This window comes from Spea bombifrons, chromosome 3 (assembly GCF_027358695.1).
Source record: "Spea bombifrons isolate aSpeBom1 chromosome 3, aSpeBom1.2.pri, whole genome shotgun sequence".
Classification (NCBI taxonomy): Eukaryota; Metazoa; Chordata; class Amphibia; order Anura; family Pelobatidae; genus Spea; species Spea bombifrons.
The window spans coordinates 3,613,793-3,641,217 of NC_071089.1; the positions used below are offsets into that span (position 1 = coordinate 3,613,793).

At 45.7% G+C, this 27,425-nt stretch overlaps 1 protein-coding gene across 1 annotated transcript; it reads left to right on the top strand.

Moving 5' to 3' along the window:
- Positions 1 to 44: 44 nt before the first annotated feature.
- RBKS (ribokinase) lies at positions 45 to 25,308 on the top strand. Its single transcript, XM_053458900.1, has 9 exons — positions 45 to 118; positions 1,052 to 1,133; positions 2,412 to 2,544; positions 3,664 to 3,727; positions 4,810 to 4,872; positions 6,137 to 6,301; positions 8,315 to 8,406; positions 9,476 to 9,664; positions 25,080 to 25,308. The coding sequence occupies exons 2-9, from the start codon at positions 1,075 to 1,077 to the stop codon at positions 25,254 to 25,256; spliced, it is 942 nt and encodes a 313-aa protein (XP_053314875.1). The 5' UTR covers positions 45 to 118; positions 1,052 to 1,074; the 3' UTR covers positions 25,257 to 25,308.
- The last annotated feature ends 2,117 nt before the right edge of the window (positions 25,309 to 27,425 follow it).

A 27,425-nucleotide genomic window follows, 5' to 3' on the forward strand; every position in this document is an offset into this window, starting at 1 on the left:
CTCCGCTGCAGCACTCGCATTTCCGCGTTTCATGTGTCACGTGATAACCAGCGCGGGACAGGATTGGACGCAGGGCTGATCGGTGACCTTTCTCCTCTGACAATCACCCTGTCTCGGGGTAAGTGGCAGCGGAATCCGGCAATCCGGGGATGCCTTTCCAGACCTGACATTTTAAGGGGAATTATGTCAGAATGTGGCTGAGCATAATGAGAGTTGTTAAAAAAAATGAAAAAGGCGACTGTCGCAATCTGTTCTCAGTTAACCAATAAAAAGACCTTTTAAGGATGACGCCTGAATAACAACATTAATAGTACATATCTGCCAAGAGTCCCGAAACAGAGGGACTCTCTCAATCTACATGAAATCCCCTGTGACCGGCTTTCTAAAGGGGAGACTTCAGCACCTTGGGTTGCCCTTTTACCTTAACCCTAATCACTGAGCTTCTCCTGCAGATATGGCTGAGACAAACCCCGCGTCATGTATAGATAACTTGGGTAGGTTATTTATCTGAGAACTAACTATACATTATACAGGGAATCAAACTGATTTAACTATACATTATACAGGGGCGGCTCACTGATTTATACATTATACAGTGGCGGCTCACTGATTTATCTATACATTATACAGGGGCGGCTCACTGATTTAACTATACATTATACAGTAGTGGCTCACTGATTTAACTATACATTATACAGGGGCGGCTCACTGATTTAACTATACATTATACAGTAGTGGCTCACTGATTTAACTATACATTATAAGGACATCTCACTGATTTGCATATACATCATACAGGGGGCCTGCTTACTGATTTAACTATACATTATACAGGGGCAGGTTCGCTGATGTAACTATACATTATACAGGGGGCTAACGCCTGCTTTAGTGAATAAACCCCTCTGCTTTTTTCCTGTAACACTGACGTGTGGATTGTTTCCGGCGAAAGGTCATCAGCCCTGGAAACTGTAGCAGGTAATCTTTGGACCCGCAGTCACGTCCGGGTTTTACATTTACACCTTAATCCTTATAAAAGATTTTCCTTTTCCAGCCCATCCCCCCCTAAAGAAAACTATGGCTGAAGAGGTTCCCGAGGTGATTGTGGTCGGGTCTTGTATGACAGACCTGGTCAGGTGAGTAAAAGCCTTACAATCCTTTGTGATCCTGCTGATAAACCTACATTCTAAAACCAGGTCCTATGACCACGCTACGGAGTATGATGGCGCTATATAAAACAATACATAACAGTAATAAAACTTTGTGCTGCAGTTCCACTCATTTGCAAATCCCGTTTTCTTTTTAATGAATGGATGAGGTCGATACGGATTAGTAAATACCGTTTACTGAAACTATTTAGGGTAGATAGTAGAAGCTCCCCAGGATCGGAGCGGCGTGACATCGTGGAGATCAGCTGTTGGGATGATCCGCTGCACTGAAGAGGTAGTAATTGCCCCTCGTCACGCTCTCAGACTGTTGCTGCACCTGGGAAGACGTTACCTTCCATTGTTTTGAGTGGGCGATTGTTACTGTGGCCCCCGAGAGTCCGTGATCTCACCGGCCGCACGCACCGGGATCGCTGGAATCAGTGTTTATGACAGTGATTGCCATGGCGACAGACTATGAAGTCATGGGCTCTATAACATTGTCTCATCACCAAGCTGTTTTGCGGGGAAAAAAAGATTCCCTTAACCCTTTGGGTGTTAGAAACTTGTGGAAAGCAACCTGAAAGGGTTAAATGCAGTTTGATATAACAGTCAGGACTGAGCAGCTGACTACAGAGCATGCGCAGATCGCGGCCTCGCATGGACTCCAGTTCACGTTGCTGCATTCTGATGTCTCGGGTCCCCCACCTGTCGTACTTAATCACACTTCCCGCGCATGCGCTGCAGCTCAACTTCTTAGCGCAAAGGAAATAGCAGCAGCCAATCACATCAATGCAAGCAACTCTGATTCTAACATGCCATTGGTTGTCGCCACACCCATTGGCTTCCGTAGGTGTGCAGGAAGCATACTCCAGTACACAGCCAGCTGCTAGCGGAGACGGAAACCTCATTTTCAGAATAAAATGCATGAACCGATTTAAAAAATGGGCTCTAATATTCTGTCCCTTTACCTTTATCACATATAATCCAAACTGTCTGTTAGGAGTGATGGGAGTGATAAAGTGCCATTGGAGCACAGGAGTCATGGGAGTGATAAAGGGCCATTGGAGCACAGGAGTGATGGGAGTGATAAAGGGCTATTGGAACACAGGAGTGATGGGAGTGATAAAGGGCCATTGGAGCACAGGAGTGATGGGAGTGATAAAGGGCTGTTTGCGCTTTGAATTATGTCTGTTAGAATCATTTTACTTTATCGATGATGCTGTTCAGGATACATCAGTCACCTGGATGTTTTTGCCCACTTTACAGCCTGACCCCCCGCCTCCCCAAAGCCGGAGAGACGATCCACGGAAGCAAGTTTTTTATTGGTTTCGGTGGAAAAGGAGCGAATCAATGTATTCAGGCGGCGCGGCTCGGAGCGAAGACCGCAATGGTTTGTAAGGTAATGGCGCCGGAATTTTATTGACCTCTCAGCTAAACACAGGGGGGGCAGCTCGGCCATTTCTTCAGGAGAAAGATGCCAGCGTTAAACCTTCATAATACATGGAGAGATGAACGGGTTCTCCTGCTAATCACTGTTTAGTGAATAAAGCCCAGAGCATTTTAGGAGCAGAGATCGGCTTTTCTAGTGTCTATGCCACAATTTTATTTATCCTTGGAAAAAATGGCCGATGCAGAAATCCTACGGACTCTGCGTAAAAACCCAGAGCCTGCCGGCAGATCGGCCCCATCCGGCCCCTGTCTAGTCTGCCTTTTCCTGCTGTAAAGACTCAAACCTTAATCAGTCGTTGGTCTCGTCTTAGATTCAGGAGCCGTATGTCTATCCCATGCATGTTTAATCCCCTCACTGTATTACCCTCTACCACTTCTGCTGGGAGGCTGTTCTATTGTACATACTTATACGGTTACATGTCACACACTCTGTTATTCCTAGCCAGCGCTGTCATTGACTTGTTATCCAGCCCCCCCGGGTGAGTATCATCAGCCTTTATCACTTGTAGCTGAAGATGGGACATTCCTCGGCCCCCCAGCTCGTGAGACGCTGTGAATGGTATTTGGTATTTAACGCCCGGGCGCTCCGATTGCTGCCTTTTCCCAGAAATGATTGTTCTTGCTGTTTTGGAGACGCTCCAGGATGAGCCCTCGCCGGGGCCGCTCTTACTGGAACCTCTGTGTTTATTCTCGGTGAAATTCCACGGCCGCTCTCTAATACCCCGAGGCTCTCGCGTCCAGAGTCTGTATCTGGCACCTCCGGGGGGGGGGGAGCGGCTTTGTATTATCAGATCGGGGAAAAAATAGCAGCGATGACACACGGCCCCCGTGGAAATCAAGTTTATTTAAAGGAATCTTTTTTTTTTTTTTTTAATGGAATTTAATTACAAAGGAAAAATCTATTATAAGAACACAGAGAATAAATAGAGCGGCCTGTAACAGATCCCGCCCCTATATACAGTCCATACATCTAAATAATTATATAGGAGCCGCAGAGATGCCCAAGCGCTCCGGAATAAATGTTTTTATCATCTGTTTGACTCGCTATTTCTGCTGGTTTCTCGCGCAGGTCGGGGACGATTCATTCGGGAACAATTACATAGAGAACTTCAGACAGAATAATGTTTCCACAGGTAATTGTGTGACGAGTTTTGGAATCGCAGCCATCTTGTTCCTGGTTCGCGCTCCTGCACTCTTCACGAGCCAAGCCAGATGCCACCATTCACTGGCCTCCAAGCCATAGTCACATGGGGCCCTGCGACCACTTGTTTACCCCTTTAATGCCATCAGGTACGGGTAATACCCGCAGCTAGCGGCATGGAGAGTGTGGAGATTATCAGATCGGATGATCTCTCCCACACTCTCCTGGCACGCTGTGTCTGACCGATCCAGCGTGCAGGAAGTGACATCACATCCACTTCCTGCATGCTGGATCAGTCTGCCCACAGAAGGGAGGAAGAGATACGCACCACTACTGCAGGTAGCGTGCGCAGGGGCAAACATGGCACAAGCAGGGTGTTTGGTGTCACAGATGGCACTGGCAAGCTGTTTGAGGCTAAGATGGCACTGATAAGCTTTTTGTTGGCAAACGTGGCACTGATAAGCTTTTTGTTGGCAAACGTGGCACTCACAAGCTGTTTGAGGGCAAAGCTGGCACTGGGGACATGTTGCTTGTTGTAGATTTTTTAGGACTAGAGCTCCCTTGAAGCTTTTACAGCAGCTTGTAGCCCAAATGCTGACAATATCAAGTCTATTATCCCATACAGCCCAACCAATGAAATATGCATGTTAAACGACTAGCCAACGGGGTTTAAATTTGCCCCTTGCACCCAATCCTGCCTATGCTGTACAGTTTTGCCCATGCGCCACATTTCTGCTCACACCTGGTCATGGAGGTCTGTCTGAGCACCATAGATCGGCATTGTTTGGGAAGTTTTGGTGCTGCCAGCTGTCCTCAGCAGATGTTGTTTTTGCCTCTCCATGGCATACGTCATCTAAGTCTCTTTTTCAGCACAGCTGTTCCCTATAAACATATGAAAAGGGAAAGAGAAAACCCATTTCGCCCGGCTCTGTGATGTGGTTGGAGTGGTTTCTAGAGAATCTCTGGAACTCCCTCAAATAAACGCCGATTTATTAACGCGGCCTCTGTATTCTGTACCCGGAGTCTCCGTTAAAATGCTTTACTACATAAGTAATATTTTTATCCGTTCCCCAGATTTTGTGGGTCAGACCGGAGCGGCAGCCACCGGAGCGGCTTCTATCATTGTGAACAGCGAAGGTAAATAAGGAATACAGCGCGGTACCCTAAGGTTCCAGGTACTCCTCACTCATCACTCCTTCAAACAGACAAGTAGTTTGCCCTAAAATGTGTGTATAAATAAATATATATTCACACTACTAAAGGTCTGGGGTCACTCAGCTGCTTTCATGGAAAACAAGGGAATTTCTGGCTGTAACATCATTACAAAAGGGTTTTCTGACGAGCAATTAGCCTTTTAAACTTAAACTTAGATCAGCGAACACAACGTGCCATTGGGACACAGGAGTGATGGGAGTGATAAAGGGCCATTGGAACACAGGTGTGATGGGAGTGATAAAGGGCCATTGGGACACAGGAGTGATGGGAGTGATAAAGGGCCATTGGAACACAGGAGTGATGGGAGTGATAAAGGGCCATTGGGACACAGGAGTGATGGGAGTGATAAAGGGCCATTGGAACACAGGAGTGATGGGAGTGATAAAGGGCCATTGGAACACAGGAGTGATGGGAGTGATTAAGGGCCATTGGAACACAGGAGTGATGGGAGTGATAAAGGGCCACTGGGACACAGGAGTGATGGGAGTGATAAAGGGCCATTGGAACACAGGAGTGATGGGAATGATAAAGGGCCATTGGAACACAGGAGTGATGGGAGTGATAAAGGGCCATTGGAGCACAGGAGTGATGGGAATGATAAAGGGCCATTGGAACACAGGAGTGATGGGAGTGATAAAGGGCCATTGGAGCACAGGAGTGATGGGAGTGATAAAGGGCCATTGGAACACAGGAGTGATGGGAGTGATAAAGGGCCATTGGAACACAGGAGTGATCGGAGTGATAAAGGGCCATTGGGACACAGGAGTGATGGGAGTGATAAAGGGCCATTGGGACACAGGAGTGATGGGAGTGATAAAGGGCCTCTGTACGCCTATGAATCAATTCCATTAAAAATCAGCCGTTTCCAGCTATAATACTCATTTACGGCATTAACCCCGCCTGCGCTGGATTTCCATTTCATGTTATTTTAATGGACACATTTTTTTCTTCTTCCAAAAACAAGAGCACATCAAACTTTTGAATGTGCGTGCGTGTCTGTGTGTCTGTGTGCGTGTCTGTGTGTGTAGATATATATCAATGGTCAAAATGTACTTTTCTTTAAAAAAAAGAAAAAAGGACATTTCTAATTGACCCCCAACCTTTTTTACCTTTATGTACAGCTGGGCAGCTCTGCTCTGGCAACCCAGTCTAAGCCCTCATACTGACCGAGTCTCCCGTCTCGCAGGTCAGAACGCCATAGTGATCGTCGCTGGTGCCAATTTGCTGCTGGACGCAGAGGATTTGGGAAAGGCTTCAGCTGCTATCAGCGGAGCCAAAGTGATGGTCTGTCAGCTGGAGATCTCGCCTGGGGTGTCACTGCAAGCCCTGAAGATGGCCCGGACCTCCGGAGGTGAGATCATCCCAACCCACCTGACATTTCAGAATCTAGAACCTAAATCTAGAAGGAAGTTTTACTCTACTGAGCAGGTGCTAGATAAGTGGAACAGCCTCCCAGCAGAAGTGGTAGAGGCTAATACTGTGAGACGAGACCAACGACTGAATAAGGTTCTTATCTGTCGTCAAATTCTACTTTTCTGCTTCTGTAGTTAGTGTTAATAGGCTGTCTCTTTGGGGATAATTCACACATCGCTGCTCGCAGGCTGTTCTAAAAACCCCTTTAATGAGCCGCTTTTCTCTCCCGCCGTAGCGCGAACACCCAGGTAGCTTTATGCCGGAGCCTGTTTTAACCTCAGGTTCTTGGATAGTAATCTGAGAAGCCTGTATTATAATCTTACCGACAATGCAGCGATATAAAGCCTAGATTTGTCTACCTCGGAGAAAATATTACACGTTACACAGCTTTACTACAGAAGAATGCATATTAAACCAGTATGAGTGACCCGGACCCCCCGGGAGCGCTTTAATATACATTCTTCCAAAATGAAAAGAATGAAGCGCAAAACACACGTCTCCTGCACGCAGAATAGCTGCGGGCCGCGGGACGGGAACGCTGCGAAATCCGCTCATGCGTCTGCAAAAGGGACTATGCAGCTATCAAACGCATTAAAGACGGCTGGAGTGTCCCTTTAAACGAAACAAATTCACAGCAAGTAGTGCTCTACATGAAAAATAATAATAATAAAACAACCAAAATAATAATAACAAAAATTATAATACCGGTAATAAAATAATAATATTAAAAAAATAATAATAATAATAATAAACAATAATGATAAAATAAAAATAATAATAAAATAATAATAAAAATAATAATAATAAAATAAAAATAATAATAAAATAAAATAAAAATAATAATAAAAATAATAATAATAAAATAAAAATAATAAAAATAATAATAATAATAAACAATAATAAAAAAATAAAAATAATAATAAAACAAAAATAATAAAATAATAACAACAATGATAAAATTATTATTTTTCTTATTATTTTTGTTTTTATTATTATTATAAACAACAAAACTTATAATAATGTATAATAATAATAATAATAATAATAAAAATATAGTTTATTAATATAGTGCCAACAATCTAAGCAGAGCTTCATAGGATACATATATTCAAAGGGAATGATGAGGCTGGAAGTGCCAGACTAAGACGACTGATACGTTAGGTAAAGAGGGCAAAAATGTAAATTAAAAGCAGTAAAAGGGGCTCCAAACGCTTGTAAACAGAAATGGGATTCTTGAAGTTGGCTTCAAAGCTGATTCTGCGATAGCGCTGCGTAACGCTACGTCCTGAACGATTACCGGGCAAGCGGCGGGCAGTAAGCGAGCCCGGATACTCTGGAAGGAGTAAGCAGAACCAGATCGTCTCGGAGGCGCTCGCCAATGGAAACAGATGAGATCAGCAAGCGGCCGGTTAACCAGCCTCTGAAACTCGGCGAACGGTTTGATCCCCTGCCCGACTGCGAGCCGAGCCAGACAGACGCATCCGTAACTCATTAAAAATCAAGGACTTGTTTATAGCAAACAAACGCAGGTCACGGAGGAACCTGATTGCAAGCAGCGAGCTGCTGGGCTGGCGGGGCTTACTGAGATAATATTCTTTATTTACTATAAATATTAAGAACTACAGGGAGTTATTAATCCTCTTCACGACCAAAGGGATTTTTATTTTTTACCCTAAAGACTGAAACTTTTTGCCATTCTCACGATATTATCTTACCCGAGTTTTTTCAGGCCAAGCAGGGCTTTTTTAACATTAAAAACAAAAAAAGATTTTTATATATAACACAATATTTATTAATGCCGAAAATTTAAAAATAAAAGATTTGCAGTCATTTTGTTTTTTATTCTTTTAACTTTTGGGTTGTTGGGCAGTAAAAGGGATTTTCTAAGGTTTTCTCTAAGCCGCTGTTAGTGACGGAATGATGGAAAAAAAAACTTTTTTTGTTGCTTCAGTTAAGACGATTTTCAACCCAGCGCCGGCCATTTCTGATCTGGACCCAGAATTCTACAGCTATTCGGACATCTTCTGCTGCAATGAAAGTGAGGTGAGACGTCTGTGACCCCCCCCTGTAACCCCCAGCGCTGTATAAAGTAATAACCCCACCCCCCGGCGCTGTATACAGTAATATAACCCCCCAGCGCTGTATACAGTAATATAACCCCCAGCGCTGTATACAGTAATATAACCCCCAGCGCTGTATACAGTAATATAACCCCCAGCGCTGTATACAGTAATATAACCCCCAGCGCTGTATACAGTAATATAACCCCCAGCGCTGTATACAGTAATATAACCCCGAGCGCTGTATACAGTAATATAACCCCCAGCGCTGTATACAGTAATATAACCCCCAGCGCTGTATACAGTAATATAACCCCCAGCGCTGTATACAGTAATATAACCCCCAGCGCTGTATACAGTAATATAACCCCCAGCGCTGTATACAGTAATATAAACCCCCAGCGCTGTATACAGTAATATAACCCCCAGCGCTGTATACAGTAATATAACCCCCAGCGCTGTATACAGTAATATAACCCCCCAGCGCTGTATACAGTAATATAACCCCCAGCGCTGTATACAGTAATATAACCCCCAGCGCTGTATACAGTAATATAACCCCCAGCGCTGTATACAGTAATATAACCCCCAGCACTGTATACAGTAATATAACCCCCCAGCACTGTATACAGTAATATAACCCCCAGCGCTGTATACAGTAATACCCCCCCTAGCACTGTATACAGTATTCATGAGTCCTGTTGGGTGATTAAAACTGAGTCATTCTATTGTTCCCCACAGGCAGTATGATAAGGAGTCGGGGGGTTTAGTAGATCGGGGCTCAGATAACAGAGCGAGAATCATACAAACGGCTGATATGCAGCTGCCTGAAAACATTAAATTATGGGGCAAAAACTACAAGCAGCAATATTTTTAACCCGATACGAGGAATAAAACAGTTGGAGGAAGTTCACCTTTAAGCCAAATGTGTTTTAACCCTGCGATTGCTGTGAACATTCCAGGGAGGATATGATGGGTATTGCCACTCTATATAAATAGTACAGGGGGGTGCGGGGTGTCACGTTGTAATAACGACTGACTTTATTCTTTAGGCTGAAATTCTAACGGGGGTCCGGGTCGCCGGGGCTGGCGATGCTGGGGCGGCTGGATCGCTGTTACTGGACCGGGGCTGCCGTCTGGTGATTGTCACGTTGGGAGGAGAGGGCTGCGTGGTCCTGTCTCGGGATGATCGCACCCCAAGGCACCTCCCTACTAATAAAGTGACGGCCGTGGACACCACAGTAAGTGTTGTATCCATTACCATAAATCCGGAAGCGGTCAGTTATATCGATAAATAACGTAGCATCTTCTGTGTTAACGTTTGTGTTTCAAATTGATGTTTTTGACTTAAAAAGGGGCCCTCTTGTTTTAGTTAATAAAGCACAAAGGGTTAATTTGCTCTGCTTAACAGCGATATCAACATAGAAACAGAGCACTGTAGATGGATAGATGAGATTTGCTCTGTGATAGGTGGGGTGGCTGGGGGTCTGGGTTTTCGGACCTCTGACTTCTCCCCTGCGTCTCTCGGATCTCGTTGTGAAACGTCTGCTCGTATTCTGTGAGATACGGCTCAGAGATATGGCTGAGTAATAGTGGTTGTAGCCGCCAGGTTTATTTTGCAATGCTGGGTTTTATAAAAGCTCCGGATTGCCGCCCCGGGGTGTGATAATCTCTACTGATTGTGAAACTTTCCAGTTACCCATTTAGCAAACGTTGGTTAAATTTCCACATATATTCTCAGGAACACTCTTAGGGTGTGAGACCGAGGATCACTTCCTTACACGTCGTTCCAGTGCTTGAAGCTCATGGCTTAGCGGTGCCTCCTGTGCCCCCTTCGGGCGTTATGATCTCTTGCACGTCATACCCATAAACATTGACTAGCAAACGAGATCATTTTCTATAGAATCTCCATGTTGCTCTGAATGGTAGAGCTGCCATCTTGCCGCCCCATCACCGTATCTATGGACTCCCCATGTGTGACCTGGAGTCTCCGGGTTCATCTTTTTCCTGGAAGAGGAGTGGAAGATGGACACGCCTACTCCCTGCCTACTTCCTTCCCACTCCCCACCCACAAAAGGCTGTCTAGTGCTAGACCCACCCATCACAAAGCCTCTACCATAGAAGAGGGGGAGCTCCTTGTAGCCTATCCTAGGAAGTTCTCAATTATGTCCGTCACTGCCTCACCATAACATATTCGTGGTAATAGCGTTACGGAGGGACCTGCGCAGCTGGAATCAATCTCTAGCGCTAGAGGCTCACGCGCCGTCCGCTAAAACAACGCGGGGGAAGAGAACAGGAAGCGGCTTACAACTTCCTGCTCGGGCTGACGGAGGGAGAGAACAGGAAGCGGCTTACAACTTGGCAGCCAATAGGATTCTGATGCTGTCTGTACTTAAGGGATTGTGAGAATTTGCATGAAGTATGCTGTCTGGCCGGATACATCTTGGCGGCAAGATATAAATGTGAATATCTTAGTCCTGTATGGAGTCAGCGCCCCTTTAAACATATAGGAGGTATTGTGTAATACCTCAGTGCGATGCTGATCTCTTACATCATCCCCGACAGACCGCCGGCAGCCGTTACCCAGGACCTCTCTCTGCTTTCGTACAATTCCCTTAAATCAGCCGTATGTATGAAGAATTCTTCATGAAGATACAACGTTCCAAGGACAGGTTGTACGCCATCCCACGGACAGACGTCCGGCCCGTCCTGTGACGCAGCCGCCCCATCCCCCCCATAGTCTATTCTTGTGTGAATTCTGCCCCTTTGGGTGGCATGGTAGCCTGTGTGGCAGATCAGCGGGCTCTTGGTGCCAGCAAGTCCCACTCACTGATACGTGGATAAAACACTTAAAGGAACGTCAGTCCATCAGACGGTGGAGTCTTTAGTCAAAGTTGGTGCCGACATAAAAAAAAAAGATGTAAAGGCACATCGGGTCAGCCGTATTGATGCTGGGGAGAAGCAGACGAAGAAAGAAGACAGAAGAAGAGGCAAGAGAAGACGAGGAGCATCGGGAAAGGAGACGGGGCACGGAAGTGGTCAATGGAGTGGGTAGGGAGGCAGTGAGTGAGAGGGAACTTGGGACCTCTTTGCCCCCTGATGATTATTCTGCGGTGCCACCCAATGCTAGTTTACTTCTCGTGCCGAATCTGCCCCCTGCCGAGCCGCGTATGTGCGCTAAAAAGACGTCAGGTTTTTTCGTACCCAATAATTACCCCCCCCGACCTGCCGCAAAAAAAGAGCTAAAAATACGGCCTGTCTTCCTAACTGCTCGTTTTACAGGAATGATCGGTAACGGCAGCTCACCCGCGGCACGCAAGCGACAGCGCCTGGTTAATCAGCCCCCAAAGTGGGTATTTACTGCAGTAATTGCCTGCGTGGGTTGGCGGATTCTTTTAAATTGCAGATCTCCGGGCAAAAGAAAACCTAAAAGCTAAAAGCGTCCTAGCGGCTTCTGTACGGAAAAAGCAGCAAAAAGCCCAAACGCGGACGTTCTTAGAAGCGGATTGTTTGCAGGGCGGTGATTTAAACGGCTGATAGGTTTTAAGGGCTTTTTTTTGTATTTAAATGTGATTTTATAACGCTGTTGTACCTCGGTGCGTGGAACGCATGGTGCTTAGAACATGGAGACTTCCGGTGATTTAGAACACGCGGTGCGGTGCACACGGCGCGGTGCACACGGCAGTAATACCAGCACTGAGACACGCTAGCGTAACCCTGAGCAAATAATCCCTTTTGGTGATTATTATTAATATTATCTATTATTTATGTAGCGCCAACAATATCCGCAGCGCTGCTTACACTCCCTACACTCAAAGGGACTGACAGAACCAGAACCGGCTGACTACGGCGAAAGGCGGCCCGGCTCAGAAGCTTACAATCTAGAGGGATGGGAGTAAATTCTTAGTAAAAAAAAAACATTATTAACCCCTTCATTACCCTCTAGATTGCCCTAAGGACTTACCTGTACGCCGTGGGTTTATCACCCCCCCATCTCTATATCCAGCATTATTCCCCCATCATACCCCCCCCGGGGACTCTGCATCGCCGCGCCGGATATGATGTCATATCCCGTGCATTGCTTTTATGGCTGCGGAAATACTTCTTCAGATGGCCGGCCCCAGGAGAGCCGACCTATCAATGCAAATGAGACTAGGCCATTGGGGGTGTGGCTTTGTATGGGGGCAGGGCATGCCTAGGGCCACACAGAGCCAGTCCTCATGGCCTTTTGGGTCCCAACGATTGAAGAGCATGGGATCCCCCCAACTGACCTACCTTTTTGTCCTGGAGGTCCCTTTATTAGTGTCATAGAGGTACAGGGCCCTGTGGAGCCCCATACCCTGGATATGGAATGTTTAGGTTCCGTTTGACCTGAACAGCGTGCTAGCAAAGCGGAGGTCACACCTCGTCACCTGTGTCACACCTCGTCGCCTGTGTCACGCACCTCGTCGCCTGTGTCACGCACCTCGTCACCCGCGTCACGCACCTCGTCACCCGCGTCACGCATGGGGTCATAGGGGGCTCTTACAGCACTGACCGTGGGACCGATCGCAACTTCAACGACCACTCATTTCAATGCGGTTTGTCATGCATAGCAGCCAGCAGTCTCGAGTTTTCTGGGACAGTCCTGCGACAATCTCATTTATTGGGACTGCTGGCATTGAGGTGTCGATACTGGAAACCTGGCAGACATGATGCTTCTGAATGTCCTGCAGAGAATTAAAAAACACTCAGGGGGAAATGTGCTGGGGGCCGCCAGGGGCCCGTCCGCTGAGCACAGGGTCATCTGCTCAGTGATCTGGCAGATCCCAGGTAGAATAACAGGTAGAATATTTATTAATTTGTAGGGCTTTATGCATAGCTCTCGACAGTCCTGAATAAGCTAGGACAGTCCTGGCTGTTGGTCTGCTTATTGGGAATTACTCTGGGAATTGGGAATTATTATTTATTAATTTATTTCATCTGGATTTTATTTGTTTTTTTTGGGGGGGTCTCTTTCTTGCGGTTTAACCGTCCCGGCTTCGGGGGCCGAGTCACGCGTGTTTCTGTGCATCAGCAAAAAACACGGGATTGCGGTTTTAACACATTTTATCAAATTCCTCCTCCTCCTCCTAATAATGCAATTTCGGCTGATTGCGCAACATGTACATCAGCGGCTTTGTGTGATAGGCGTTTCTCGGCGGCGAGGATGCAGATGGCAGCAAACTGACCAAGTGTTATAACCCCAGTTGCAGTAAATCTTTTGTTTGCGGCTTTAACCCCTTCCCCGCCCCACAACATTTTAGCCCTTAAAACCATTAGCCCTTCTGTGAGAGCACAACTCCTATAATTCTCAGCCTGCCAACCGTTCAAAAATGTCTAGGGTTTCGGCGACCCTGAAAACCCCGTTTGGGTTCATTTTTATATTTATAATAATTCAGATTACAGGATACGCCTGAAAATGGAGACGCTGCATGTCCGCCCCGCGGCGTTCTATTCGCGGAACCTTGAGCTAGAATAACGGAAGCGCATGTGGCAGCGTGTGACTCAGAGTGATAGGAGAGGGGAGTTTGTTTATTGTTAATAAAGTTGTAAGAAATGGAGACTGGGGCACACACCCCTAGGCCTAGGATCAGAGCGACAGAAGATCCATGCCAGTGGAGCTTCATGTGGTTTTAAATATGGTGCCTGTTGGCCTAGGGCTGGCCCTGAAATGCTTATAGGCCAACGGCTCTTTTTTATTTACAGGATAGGATCCATAACGTACAAATATAATTTTCCCGGTTGGGTGGGGTGCGGGGGTGCATAACAGGGGGGTAACTAACCTCCAATCAGATCCTGCCTCCACAAGCAGAGTCACTCGCTGCTAATGGTGCCTCATTCCATGGAAGGTGGGCTGGCGTTCCGTCCGAACATGACCCAGCCATGAAGGTTTTAGGACCCTCAGTCCTCCCCTGCATGTGGAACCTCTGACTTTCCTCCCCCATCACATCCAAACCCCCCGTTTCCATCTTTAGATGTGCTCTCAGGACCTCCGCGGTCACCTTCGATGAAATACCGTCTTCACTTGGACCAATACGGTTATTTCCATTGTGTCTTCATGACGAACAGAGCTTGGGACTTCCTCCCCCTTGATACGCGTCACGCTCTGAGCACATGGACAACGGCCACCCATAAACCCACGTTTAGAAGGCAGTTTCTGTACAGGACCTGGGTTAAGGTCCAACCGCCCCAACCACACATGGAGAAACCAGAAGCCTCAGGTCTAGGTTCGCCCCGTAATTATAAGGGAACCTTCTCATGAATGCTCTGAGCTGCTCTCCCGCAGTGTGGGCCGGTAGAACCTGGAACACTCAGACTTCTGGATGTTCTGACGGTTAGAACTTTGGTTGTCCTGATATTCAACTTCAAGGCTTTGCAGCCGCTCACTACGTTGACTCTTTCTGGAGGAGCTTTGAGATCTTCTGCTCGATCGGCCAACAGGAGACAACCGGCCGCTTATCTGATATCATTAATACTTCCTCTGTGAAAGCCAAACGTTAGGTCTGGCGTTGACTCGGTTACGGTTTCCTCCGAAGGAAGTTGAATAACACCCAAGGTCAACTCAGAAGAAACTCACCAACGGCCGAGGATGAGAGGAACCATGGTGAGTTCGGCCATCATCTGAGTTGAGTTGGGTTTATTTAGTCTATCGAGTATTCTAAAGGGTTTATTCACTAAACACTGAATTGGCAGCTATCACCTTATGGTCTATGCACTGTCCAGAGCCAGCCCCGTCCTTCTTACAGTGGAAACCCACCTGGGCCGGTCCTATAATGCATAGTTCATGAGGTGGCACAAATGTCTCCACTTTACCAAGTGATACTATGCTTGGAAGGTTACTCCGGTTTAAATCCTTGTCCCGAGCATTCCTCTTCCAACCACAGCCATGCTCTTGGCAGGGGAGAGATGATGCGATGGCTCCAGGTGTGGTGGGTCGTGGAGTCCTTCCGCACTTAATTTAACAATTCTCAGCCCCATGAGATCATCTATTTGTTAAGCGTTTAGGGGAATTTCCTGGATATGCCGGTTCGCTGAACAGTGATAAAGAGTAAATGTTCCCGGCGGTACGAGGAGCTCCGTGGGGGTCTTAGTCAGAGGTTGGTCTCCTGTATATCTCCTAAATATTCTGCAAACAAAGCTGCCAGAAGTCCTGAGAATCAGCACTATCTCAAGTGAACATAAGCCCAGTTCCATGGACTACCAGGCAAATTTGTGACTGTTGGCACCTACCAACCTCGTCTTAGTTTTCCACGTCCCTCCTTCAGTTCGGTAAAACGCTCCCCGTGACACACAAAGAGGGGAAGTCTCCATGAATTAAAGTTGGTGGTGGGATGGAGACCCCCCGGGGAGGTCTTACAGACGCGTCGGGATCGGGGCGGAGGAATTAATGGGAATTCCTCTAAAAATAAGAAAAACGACTTGGTCTGGGAAGAGCGATGCGATGCCACGCTGTGCCGTCACTGTGAAGCCCTGGACCACCCAGAGATGACGGGGGTCTCAGCTGAAGCCAGGGCTGCGCTTCCCTGACCCTCACATGGATGTCTCATGCATCTCGTAGTTACGTGCGAGTAACGGGGGTCCCGCTGAATGATGTCACCGCGGTTATATTATCGCCCCGGCGGGGATTGTAGAAGCCGTTGTATCCGCACTGAGCACAAGTTAACCCTTCTCTGGCCATGAAGGCAACTGACACACAGTTGGAAATTTCCCCGTCTGTGATAAGAAAAGAGCATTCATGTCCACCCGTATATATCTATTTTTTGAGAGGGGGATGCTTTTGTTTCAGGGGCGTGGTTAGAGGGGTGTTAAGGGCGTGGCTCTACCCATACTTTTTACGTGCCTTTGTGTCCTATGGGGGGGCATTTGTGCAACTAAGTGGGGCATTTAGAAGAATAATGTGTTTTATTAACATTTTTAAACCCAGTTTCTGCTGCTTCTATGCACATTATCGGGGCTTTTAGGGCTGTAGAACCCTGCGATCCCCATACCCAGCAAACATTCTGACCTCCTAGAAAAGAGGGGCATCAGGGGAGGGGAGAGGGGCATCGGGGGGTGGAGGGGCATCAGAGGAGGAGGAGAGAGGGGCATCAGGGGAGGATAGAGGGGCAGCAGGGGTCATGAGTTTAATTTACCAGCTAGAAATGGTTAATAAGCTTCTGTATCGGCCAACGTAGCTACCTTTGTATTGTCGAGGAACAGAACCCGTCCCAGCGATGAGTAATCTGCAGTGTGTGGGAATTGGGTGAATTTGTGGGTTTCTGGCATTCTTTCTGGATGCCGTGCAAGACAGGCACTCACCTCCGAGACAGGCACTCACTCACCTCCGAGACAGGCACTAACCTCCGAGACAGGCTCTAACCTCCGAGACAGGCTCTAACCTCCGAGACAGGCTCTAACCTCCGAGACAGGCACTCACTCACCTCCGAGACAGGCACTAACCTCCGAGACAGGCACTCACTCACCTCCGAGACAGGCACTAACCTCCGAGACAGGCTCTAACTTCCGAGACAGGCTCTAACCTCCGAGACAGGCACTAACCTCCGAGACAGGCACTCACTCACCTCCGAGACAGGCACTAATCTCCGAGACAGGCTCTAACCTCCGAGACAGGCACTCACCTCCGAGACAGTCTCTAACCTCCGAGACAGGCACTCGCCTCCGAGACAGGCACTAACCTCCAAGACAGGCACTCACTCGCCTCAGGGACAGGCACTCGCCTCCGAGACAGGCTCTAACCTCCAAGACAGGCACTCACCTCGGGGTCTGCAGCTGCCTCGGGGAACGAGACGAGTCTGCCCCACAGTCCCAAGCACTTCGACAATAAATAGACCCGGGGGCTCCGTGATGTCAGAAAACTATAACGGAACAACGCTACGGAATCTGTCAGCGCTATATAAAAAAAATAAGGGATATTCATTCTAAACTTATGAAAAATATACCAGGGGGACAGAAATCACCAGGAAAGACTGAGGGGTCTCAATATGTCCGGCATGGGGGGGGGAGAAGAGAGAGACGGGGGATGGGAGAGACGTTTAAATATATAAAGGGATTTAATAAAGGACAGGAGGGAATTTATTTCAAAGGAGGAGAAAAGAGACCGGAATCCAACACTAGAGGATCAGAGACTGAGATGGAACGGAAGGGAGTTTTACTTTACTGAGAGGGTGGTAGATAAGTGGAAAAGCCTCCCAGCAGAAGTGGTAGAGAGGCAGTGAGGGGATTTAAACATACATGGGATAGACATATTAAGGTTCGAGTCTTTACAGCAGGAGAAACGGGGGACTAGACGGGGGCCGAATGGGGCCGATCTGCCGGCAGATTCTGGGTTTCTCTGTTACTTCTGTACTTTGCGGGGTTTGACGTGTTTTTCGGGGTAGACTGGTCTCTTGGTTACGGTTTTGAAGCGAGGCTTAGAAAGGAGTTTTCTCCTCTGTAAAAACACTTTAACGCTGTGTTAGATGGAGGAACGCGACTGTGCAAGAATTACGACGGTCAGTGACAGTTTCCCAGCCCCCCTCCAAGAAACCCCAAAGCCCCCCCCAAGAAACCTGCTCTTGGATGTATTTACTGCATCTTAAGTCTCCATAGGAAAGATCTAATTATTGTTATTTACCGTTTTATATAGCGCCATCAGATTCTGTAGCGCTGTACAATACCAAGCAAGTAGTATATAACATAACAATCTGACGTATAGAAACAACAGGCGAGGAGGCCCTTGGCCAAAGAGCTTACAATCTCTAAAGTACCAGATGGCATCTCACGGGCCGGGTCTCGTATGTATGAATGTATATTTTATGTATGTGTTAACGGCCCCACTTATATCGCACAGCACTGCGGAATTTGTTGGTGATTAATAATAATAACGATAATAATAATAATAACGATAATAATAATAATAACGATAATAATAATCCTTGAGGGCCGGATAATGTATCGGAGTTACGGATGACAGCGGAATTACAAATCATTCGCGATAAATCTGTGACGATTGGTCAGCTCTTTCCATGTGATGGAGATCACGTTATACTCCGGGGCGGGGGGGCTTTTTTGTTAATGAGTGTCGTTATGTATCTCAGTATTTGGGTGGCATTACCCGATGAGAGCCACCGCTGAGCCGGCTGTCCGTGGCAGAGCTGATGAAGGGATTTGCCCCGTAGGCTTGCATTAGCCGGAGACGCTCAGGGGGCTTGTGACTTGTATACAGTAGTGACCACGGTCTAGCACCGCGCTCGCCGAGTGAACCTGACTGATAAATAGTGGGACCCCCCCTTTAAATATTCCTGGAAAAATGGCCGGTGTGGAATTGTTTAAAATATTTCTGTAGCCTGTTAGTAAATGTGAGGTGGTTATTATTATTATTATTATTATTTTTATTTTTATTAATAAATAACATTATTATTAGTATTATTGTATTATTATTATTGCTGTTATTATGATTATTATTATTTTTATATAACATTATTATTTTTATTTTTTTTAATAAATAACATTATTATTAGTATTATTTTATTATTTTTATTGCTGTTATTATTATTATTATTATTGCTGTTATTATTAGCATTATTGTTATTGTTATTATTTCATGGCCACGCTCATGGAATCTGAATTAATTATCTGAATTTTATCTCTGGCCGGGTTGTATTTATGGGATTTGCTGTCCTCGGCCACCCCCAGAAGCTACCTTGAGAAGGGTCTCTTCCTAGAGACCCCCTAGCTAAGGTCCGTGACATGTCTTATCCTGGCGCTTTGCCTCAGGCGGAGGGGAGAGACGCTGGGGAAGCCATGCCCATTGAGTAGTAGGATAGATCAGTCGCCCAGCAGGGTGATCTCTCTCCGTTAACGCAGCACAGAGGCTGCCGGCCAAAATATACCATTGCTCTGTACCAAGGTCAGAGCCAGCAGACAGACCCCCAGGAAACCCCTTCAGCTGAGCGTCCAGGTACAGTAACCACCAGGACTACGCTCTAGAACCCAAGGGCTTTGGGCAAACCTGCTGGAATCCCAAGACCAGGGTCTGGGCAGGTGAGGCTCAGGTATCAACCCGGGGCAGGTGAAGGTCTAGCCGAGGTCGAGAGCACCAGACAACCCAGTAGCCTTCATGCGAAGGGTCCAATTAACCCTTTCTGTGCCCTTGGACCCCTAGTAAGTTTATCCTGCTCAAGAAAAGAACTGGATCTGTTTCCCGGGTTTAACTCTTTGAATTCCTGAAGGGTGAGTAAGCAGCGTTTCTCACCCCCATACTGATTGCGCATGATTGAGTCAGCATTCAGACAGCGGCCACGGCTCGTGGACATGTGCCAAACGGGCCGATCATCGCTCGTTTCCCCCGTATGTGCGTTTATTTCTTGCATAAGAGCCTCTCGCAGCTGCACAGAACAGATGCCAGCACTTAGTAGACGTGCCCCCTCCGCCTGTTCATTAGAGAGGTAAAGTTCATGGTCTATCAGGCAGGGTTACAAAATATTTTTTGAGGCCAAACGGTGTGAAATTGAACCCAGGAGTGATGGGAGTGATAAAGGGCCATTGGAACACAGGAGTGATGGGAGTGATAAAGGGCCATTGGAACACAGGAGTGATGGGAGTGATAAAGGGCCATTGGAACACAGGAGTGATGGGAGTGATAAAGGGCCATTAGAACCCAGGAGTGATGGGAGTGATAAAGGGCCATTGGAACACAGGAGTGATGGGAGTGATAAAGGGCCAAAGAGGATGTGAACGCGTCACGGCGATCGGCGGGGTTCGAGTTCGGAACGTTCACATAGCGAACACGAAGTGACTGCCGACCAGCATGCGCCGCTGGGATTGCCGTGACGTCTGTGCGAAAGCCCCCCGGGGTTACCGTGGCTGAGTTTGCGATATTCACAAATAACCTGCCGGGGTCGCCGGGCGGGATCCGTCTCGTCTCGCAGCCTAATGGTAAATCCGTGTTCATGATTGAGCTCAAGGACTTTCTTCTCCCTCTCCGACCGCAACTCAAATAACGATTGGGAAAGGAATCTCTCGGCAGATCTGTCCTCTTTGATCTTTCCTTTAAATGCTATTTGGTTATAAAGACACAAAGTATGTACAAAGAGCTCATTGTGTGTGATGTGGTCATGGCGTTGGAATGCAGGGGTTAATAACGGCCGTGACTCCTTCGTGAATCATCCATGAATCAAGTCGGGAAATGGGAACAGATCCCCAGATATTGGCCCAGGGGGAACTCACCACCTGCGGAATTCCGATACCCTCCCTTATCATTGTTAAGCTGACGGAGCCGGGGCGGATTGTGGCACAAGACCTGACCTCTCCGGAGAGCCACATGGGTGGCGTAGACTAGACCGTCTACTAGAGGGTTAACCGAAAGGTACTCGCTGTCCTACCTAATGTTTAAATGTTTGGTGTTAGATTTATGGGGGTATTCATTTCAAAAGGGGAATGGATCGTCCCCCCAGCTGGATACTCTGCCCACCCAGGGATAAAACGATCGGGGTATTAGTGCCTCAGACTACGAAGCGCCTGCTGTTTGAGCTGTGATAGAAAAAATCTAATGTCTGCATTCACTGATATATATATATATATATACCGTCTATATTTTATTTATTTATTTTATTTATTCAGGACAAGTTAAGCAATCATGTTTGCAGGGGACACAACCTGCTACCACTTGTTCGCCCCTTTAAAGCCGCTAGGTGTGGGTAATAGCCACAGTTATTGGTATGGATAGTGCAGGCTGTTTTGGGCAAATACGGCACAGGCAGGCTGTTTTGGGCAAAGCTGGCACCGTGGGACATATTACTTGATGAAATCAGGGCCGGGGGCAATTTTCTCTCTGTGGTTTCTAGTTACGCCCCTAGTGTACAAGGATGTGGCACCTATTTGTGGGCTACAACTCTCATCACCCTCACCATCATTCTGGCTGAGGGTGGTGGGGAATCGTAGAGCACAAAAGGCCCCCTGTCTTTTGTTATATTTAAAAAAATATATATATATATATATATATATGTATATAAAACTTTAAATACTAAAAGGTGTTTTTTTATTATTTAAAGTTCTTTGGGAATCGTGTCTGAATAAAGGTGCTGTTCCACCAATGCTGCATTAGAAACAACCCAAGTAGGGGTCTTCCTCATTCGCATTTTCACTGGGAACACTTAATTGTCACGTGACAACAAAAGCAGACACTGGTTACCATGGAAATTGAAAGATCTTTTTAACCCCTTCGCGACCTTTGCCGGTTCAGGACCGTCATAACAAGAAGGTCACTAAATGACCTTTGACGGTCCTGAACCGTCAAAAAATTAAATAAGCTTAGAAAGTGATCAAGGATCACTTTCTTCGCTTAAACGGCCTTGCTGCAATGCCTCGATGTCGAGGCATTCAGCAAGGCCGAGATCGGCATCGGGGGCCATGTCTGGCCCCTCCCCGGGGCGTCAACAGCCGCCATACATTGTATGGCGGCGGACGCCCGTTTTAAAAGCGTTTAGGAGGCGATCAACGATCGCCTCCTAAACTTAAATGGTGTCGCTGGAATGCCTCGATCAGGAGGCATCCAGCGACACCAAACACTTACCTTTAGGTGGGCTGTGACCGCTCCGGAGAGCGGTCACAGCCGCCGCTGCCGGTGATCTTCGCCATCAAGCAAGATGGCGGCGGCCCGGGAAATAAAACAATAGAGACGAAAAAGTTCGCTAGAGGGTCTCCAGACCCTCTAGAGAACTGGCTCCACTTGCTGGTTGAATACAGGTACTGCATTCAACCATGCAAGTCAATGGAGCCCAGCTTTCTAATCACTATGTGATTAGTAAAATAGTCAAAAAAAAAAAAAAAAATGGAAAAAAAAATTAAAAAAAATTTGCTAACATTTAAAAATAATTATGCAGTGATGTCACTAGATGAACCATCCAGTACCAGCAAAATGTGTAAAAAAAAATATAAAAAAAGTATTAAAAAAATAAAATAAAATTAAAAAATAAAGTTTATTATTTTGAGCAAGTGCTAAAATTTCTCAAAAAATCTCAACAAAGAGTTAAAATAAAAGCACTTCAAATACCCAAGGGGTGTCTAATATATAAAAAAAATGGCTGATGGGGTAAATTGGAGTGGCCTAGCTCAAAGATAGGGCATAGGTACAGACTGACCAAAATGGAGAAAAAAAGCGCACTTCCCAAATGTGGCATTTTAAATCTGAAACAACCCGACAAACCCATGCATGTCGGGTATCACTGCACTCAGGAGATGCTCCTGAACACACATTGGGGGGGTGTTTGACAGTGGCATATACCAGAACCTGTATATCTATAACTAAAGTACAATTTGTGTGAAAAAAAAATAAAAAAAAATTACTATTACAAAGTTTAGTTCTATAATTGGTGCATGGAAAGGGTTAAAATAACAGCATTTGGAATACCCTGGGGTGTCTAGTTTTCAAAAATATATGGTTTGAATGGGTTAAATTGAGTTAACCGGCTTCAAAGATATTCCAAAGAGGAGAGGGAGGCACAATGACCAAATGACCACCTGAATTACGCATGCCCCAAAAGTAGCCTTTTACCAGCCGAACAATCTGACAAACCCATGCATGTGGGGTATCGCTGTACTCAGGAGATGTTCCTGAACACACATTGGGGTGTTGTTTGATAGTGACATATACCAGAACCTGTATATCTATAACTAAAGTACAATTTGTGTGGAAAAAAAAATTAAAAAAATTACTATTACAAAGTTTGACAAAGTGTAGTTGTATAATTGGTGCATGGAAAGGGTTAAAATAACAGCATTTGGAATACCCTGGGGTGTCTAGTTTTCAAAAATATATGGTTTGAATGGGTTAAATTGAGTTAACCGGCTTCAAAGATGTTCCAAAGAGGAGATGGAGGCAGACTGACCAGATTTGTTAAAAAAGATTTGGAAATCATAAAACGCTGCTTGTACTTATTGCCCTATAACGTACAAAAAACAGCAAAAAAACATAAAAACATTGGGTATCTCTAAACTCAGGACAAGTAGTAGAATCTATTTAGCTAGTTTTTTTACTTGCTTTTTTAGGTGAGTAAAAGATTTTTCAAATAAAAGTCATAAAATGTCTTTTTTTTCAATTTTTCACCATGTTTTTTTTATTTTTTTTATAGTAAATAAGATGATACGATCAAAATAATGGTATCTGAAGAAAGCCCATCTTGTCCTGAAAAAAACAATATATAACTTATGTGGGTACACTAAATGGGTGAGGAGAAAATTACACCTGAACACAAGCACCACAAAAGTGTCAAAACAGCCTCGGTCCCACAGGGTAGAAAACGAAAAATGAGCCCGGTCCTTAAGGGGTTAAAACTTTGTGGGTTTTTTGTGATTAAACCTTCAAAAGAAAGAATAAAACCTCAGATCCGCGGAGGTTTATTTGCTTAGCGCTCTAGACGGTGCAATGAATGTTTTGCACCAGTGGGACTGCAGCTTTAACGTATCGTACTAAAATATACAGCAATCAAGATGAACGTTCCATGTTCCGGGGTATAAATAGCAGTAATGTCCCTGTGCGTGTGGCGGGGATCCACTGACCGGTGATGGCCGGTAACGCGGCCAAGAGGAAGCATCTCACAACAAAAAGGAGCAAGGGGCATCTGACTGCGGGGGGGGGGGGGGGACGCGAGGGGTTTCCGTCCGCGGAAAAAATCTGCTTGAAAAGTGGAAAAAAAATCCATGAATAAATAACTTTTAGAGTCTAGACATAAAAAAGGACAATAGGCAGGAGTTTTCACACCCAGCGCCAGGACTGTGTATAAGAGTTTGGTGGCTCTGCTTGGCTCGTTAACCGTCGCAGCCCCGCTGGGTCCCGGGGTTCCGGTTCACATTATTTTTGCCCCAATTTTCCTGCTCAAGGAACAGAGATGCGGAAAAAAAAACAGGACGCGAGGAAAACTTAAAACAGTCCCAACAATGAAACCAAGAGCAGAGATCTGGAACAATAAGAAAAAATAGATAGCTGCGCATGATCGCCGGGGGCTGGGTGCTGCCGGATAATGAGCTGCCGTTTAAACTTTATCTGTTAGCCATAAAACCCATGAACATGCCTGGAAATGTTCCCTTCTTCTGGGGGTGTGGCTTTGTTGAAGGAATAGGGCTGGTCCCAGTTAGACGGAGGCGGCAGTAGGCATGAAGTGGGCGGGACCAAATTGCGGCTCATCTGCCAAGAGATTGACGAATCTGACCCAGAGTCCCTGGGAAGCAGCGATTCCCCCCCGGAGACTCCAGATGTCTCAGAGGTGGGGAGGCGTAGTGTTTAGCTGCACCTACCGCCCGACAGAATATGTTTCCCAGTCCAGTTTGATGTATAACAGGGGCAGATGCATGGCTGGCCCTCCATGAAACAATATGCAAAGCTGTACTTCTGTACTTAATTGTGGCAAACAATAATAATGCCCCTGGCAACGTGCAGCATTAACCCCTTATGGCATTATTCAGCTTTTTATGCAGAGTCTTGGGCAGTTGTTATGCATTGTGGGGGGTACGCTTCATATTTTTAAGCATTTTTTATCATCTTCGGATACTGTCTCTTTTTTAAGTATTTAGCGGGGCGTTTTGCCTCCTTCCAGGTAATAGCCCCCGGCGGACTGTTATCGGCAGAGAAGTTATATTCTGAGTCTCTTTGGTTTTTAGGGTGCCGGGGACAGTTTCGTCGGCTCCCTGGCTTTCTACGTCGCACGTTATCCTCACCTGAGTATAGAAGAAATGGTGAGAAGATCAAACTCCATCGCGTCGGTGAGCGTCCAGGCTGCAGGGACTCAGACATCTTATCCGTGCCGGAGAGACCTTCCCCAGGATCTGTTCCGATGAAGAATCATCTCCCCAATTACTGTACGTTACGCAAATAAACCTTGGCAGATCAGTCCCGTTATTCTCTCATCTAAAGGTTTCATCGCATAAAAACAACACAGGCGCATCGAAGTAACGTTTAATTTTGTTTATAAAACAGCCTATCAGGGCCTGCCTTTGTATCATGTGACAATTTCCTGAAAAATGTTTGGTAACGTATGTACAGGTATAAAGGGGACCAAAGATATCACTAGATTCAGCTAAAATGATTGTTCTGGGTATTAACCATTTGTATGAGTTTCTGCTTTGTTACTTTAGTCCGAATTGATATAAAAACACCTTGACATCATACCATCTGTGGGAACTCAGTCTTAATCACATCTGTATACACTACCTTTCAATTTATAGCCCCCTTCTGGACACCATTAATGAGGCACCTGTGTAGTAGGTGGGGGGGTTAACCCAGATGTCTGGTCAAAATACGCATAAAAATGCCAAGAGAAGCACACCCTATAGAGTATATATGATATGCCGCCCTTAGTCACAATGAGAAGGCTGAGGTTCTTGTCTCACAGATGTTTAATGCACATATCAGGTTCCAACTAAGACATTTACATCAACACCGTAGAACTAAATAAAAATAAATAAGAAAGACAAATCATCAGACATACAATCAATTACATCAAAAAACACATGACTGGAAACTCATAATTAGACAGAAATACACCTACATACCACTTTTGCCTGCTTGTGAACTAAGAGAGGGGTTTGTATCATGAATTTTCTTAATCAGATGGCTTATGATTCTCAGAGATAACTTTATGACTTCTGATGACAAGACCATTCAATCCTTTATGTAAGTGATTTGTAACAATGCATTATGGGAATAAAATACATTGACAATTATGCTCATAAGCGCCATCTAGTGGACACAGAAAACTTTGTGACTGCAAACACACTCCCACCATCACACAACATGTGATTCTTAAAGGAGCTGATATTATAACACATAACTTAACATGAACATTTAGAGGAAACGCATTTTGTACACATTAATCAGATACAATCACGTTACCCTTCCGTTAATCAGCTTCAAGTAATAACACTGTTTTCTGTATGGGTCTTTCTTGATACACTGGATCTTTCTGCCAGAACTTTTACACACTTTGCACAACGTTTGAGTCTCGCTAAGGCTTTCACTACTCTTTTCCAATCTGAAAATCTTTGTAGGCGATTTAACAGAGACCTTTCCTCCTTTGTCTTGGTTGCATGTACCTGTGTCATTTTGAGCTCCAGGTCTCTATCACCAATCTCTCCCACCTTGATGTCTTCTTCTTTAGGGAGTTCTTCTTGCCATAGGAAACTTGGTCCAGTGAACCAGTTTGACAATACAAGTTGTTTTGTGGTTAGTCCGCGAGAAGCATGGTCAGCTAGGTTATGTTCTGCACAAGCCTTGTTGTTTGGCAATTCTGGTGGCTCATCTTTAAAAGGTAATGGCATCTCATGGTGTCCATCTTGATTTTGTTTGATACCGTCTTTTAACGTTGCTAGAAACTGTAGGTCTTGTGACATAGAGACTTCTTCATTATTACTTTCAACAAAGTCTGACTCAAAAACCTTCAGTATATCTGCTGAAGTGATGATTTCCTTTACTTTGTTCCTACACCCAAAGTAGACTTCAGACTTGATTTTGTGAACTGGGTCAACAGCTGGTAGAACTTGCTTTATAATAATCCTATGACTCACACCGATTTCATCTTCATAGCCACTGTCGGGGTTATTATATCCAATAATGCTCCAACCTAACACAGATCTCTGTGCAAATGGCTGGTCTTCGTTACCGCTGAGAACTTCTCTGGGCATTAAAGCTTGAGGACAGTTGTAGCCTATCAACAACCCTACTTCACAATCAAGTTCAGGAGACATTTCATCTGCAAGATGTTCTAGATGTGACCAATTCCTTGCGGTGTCACATGTGGGTATATGTGATCTATTGGCAGGTATGTAGTCCCTGGTATAAGTTGTTGGTAGATTGATTCTTATTTCAGACTTGATGCCTCTTACTTGTAGTCCATTCAATTTGTGGCTAGATACAACCTTTGTTTTAGAAGTTATTGTAGAAATTTTGAGCTTGACTGGTTCTCTCTTAATATCAAGTATTTCAGCTGTGTCTTTTAAGATGAAGGTAGT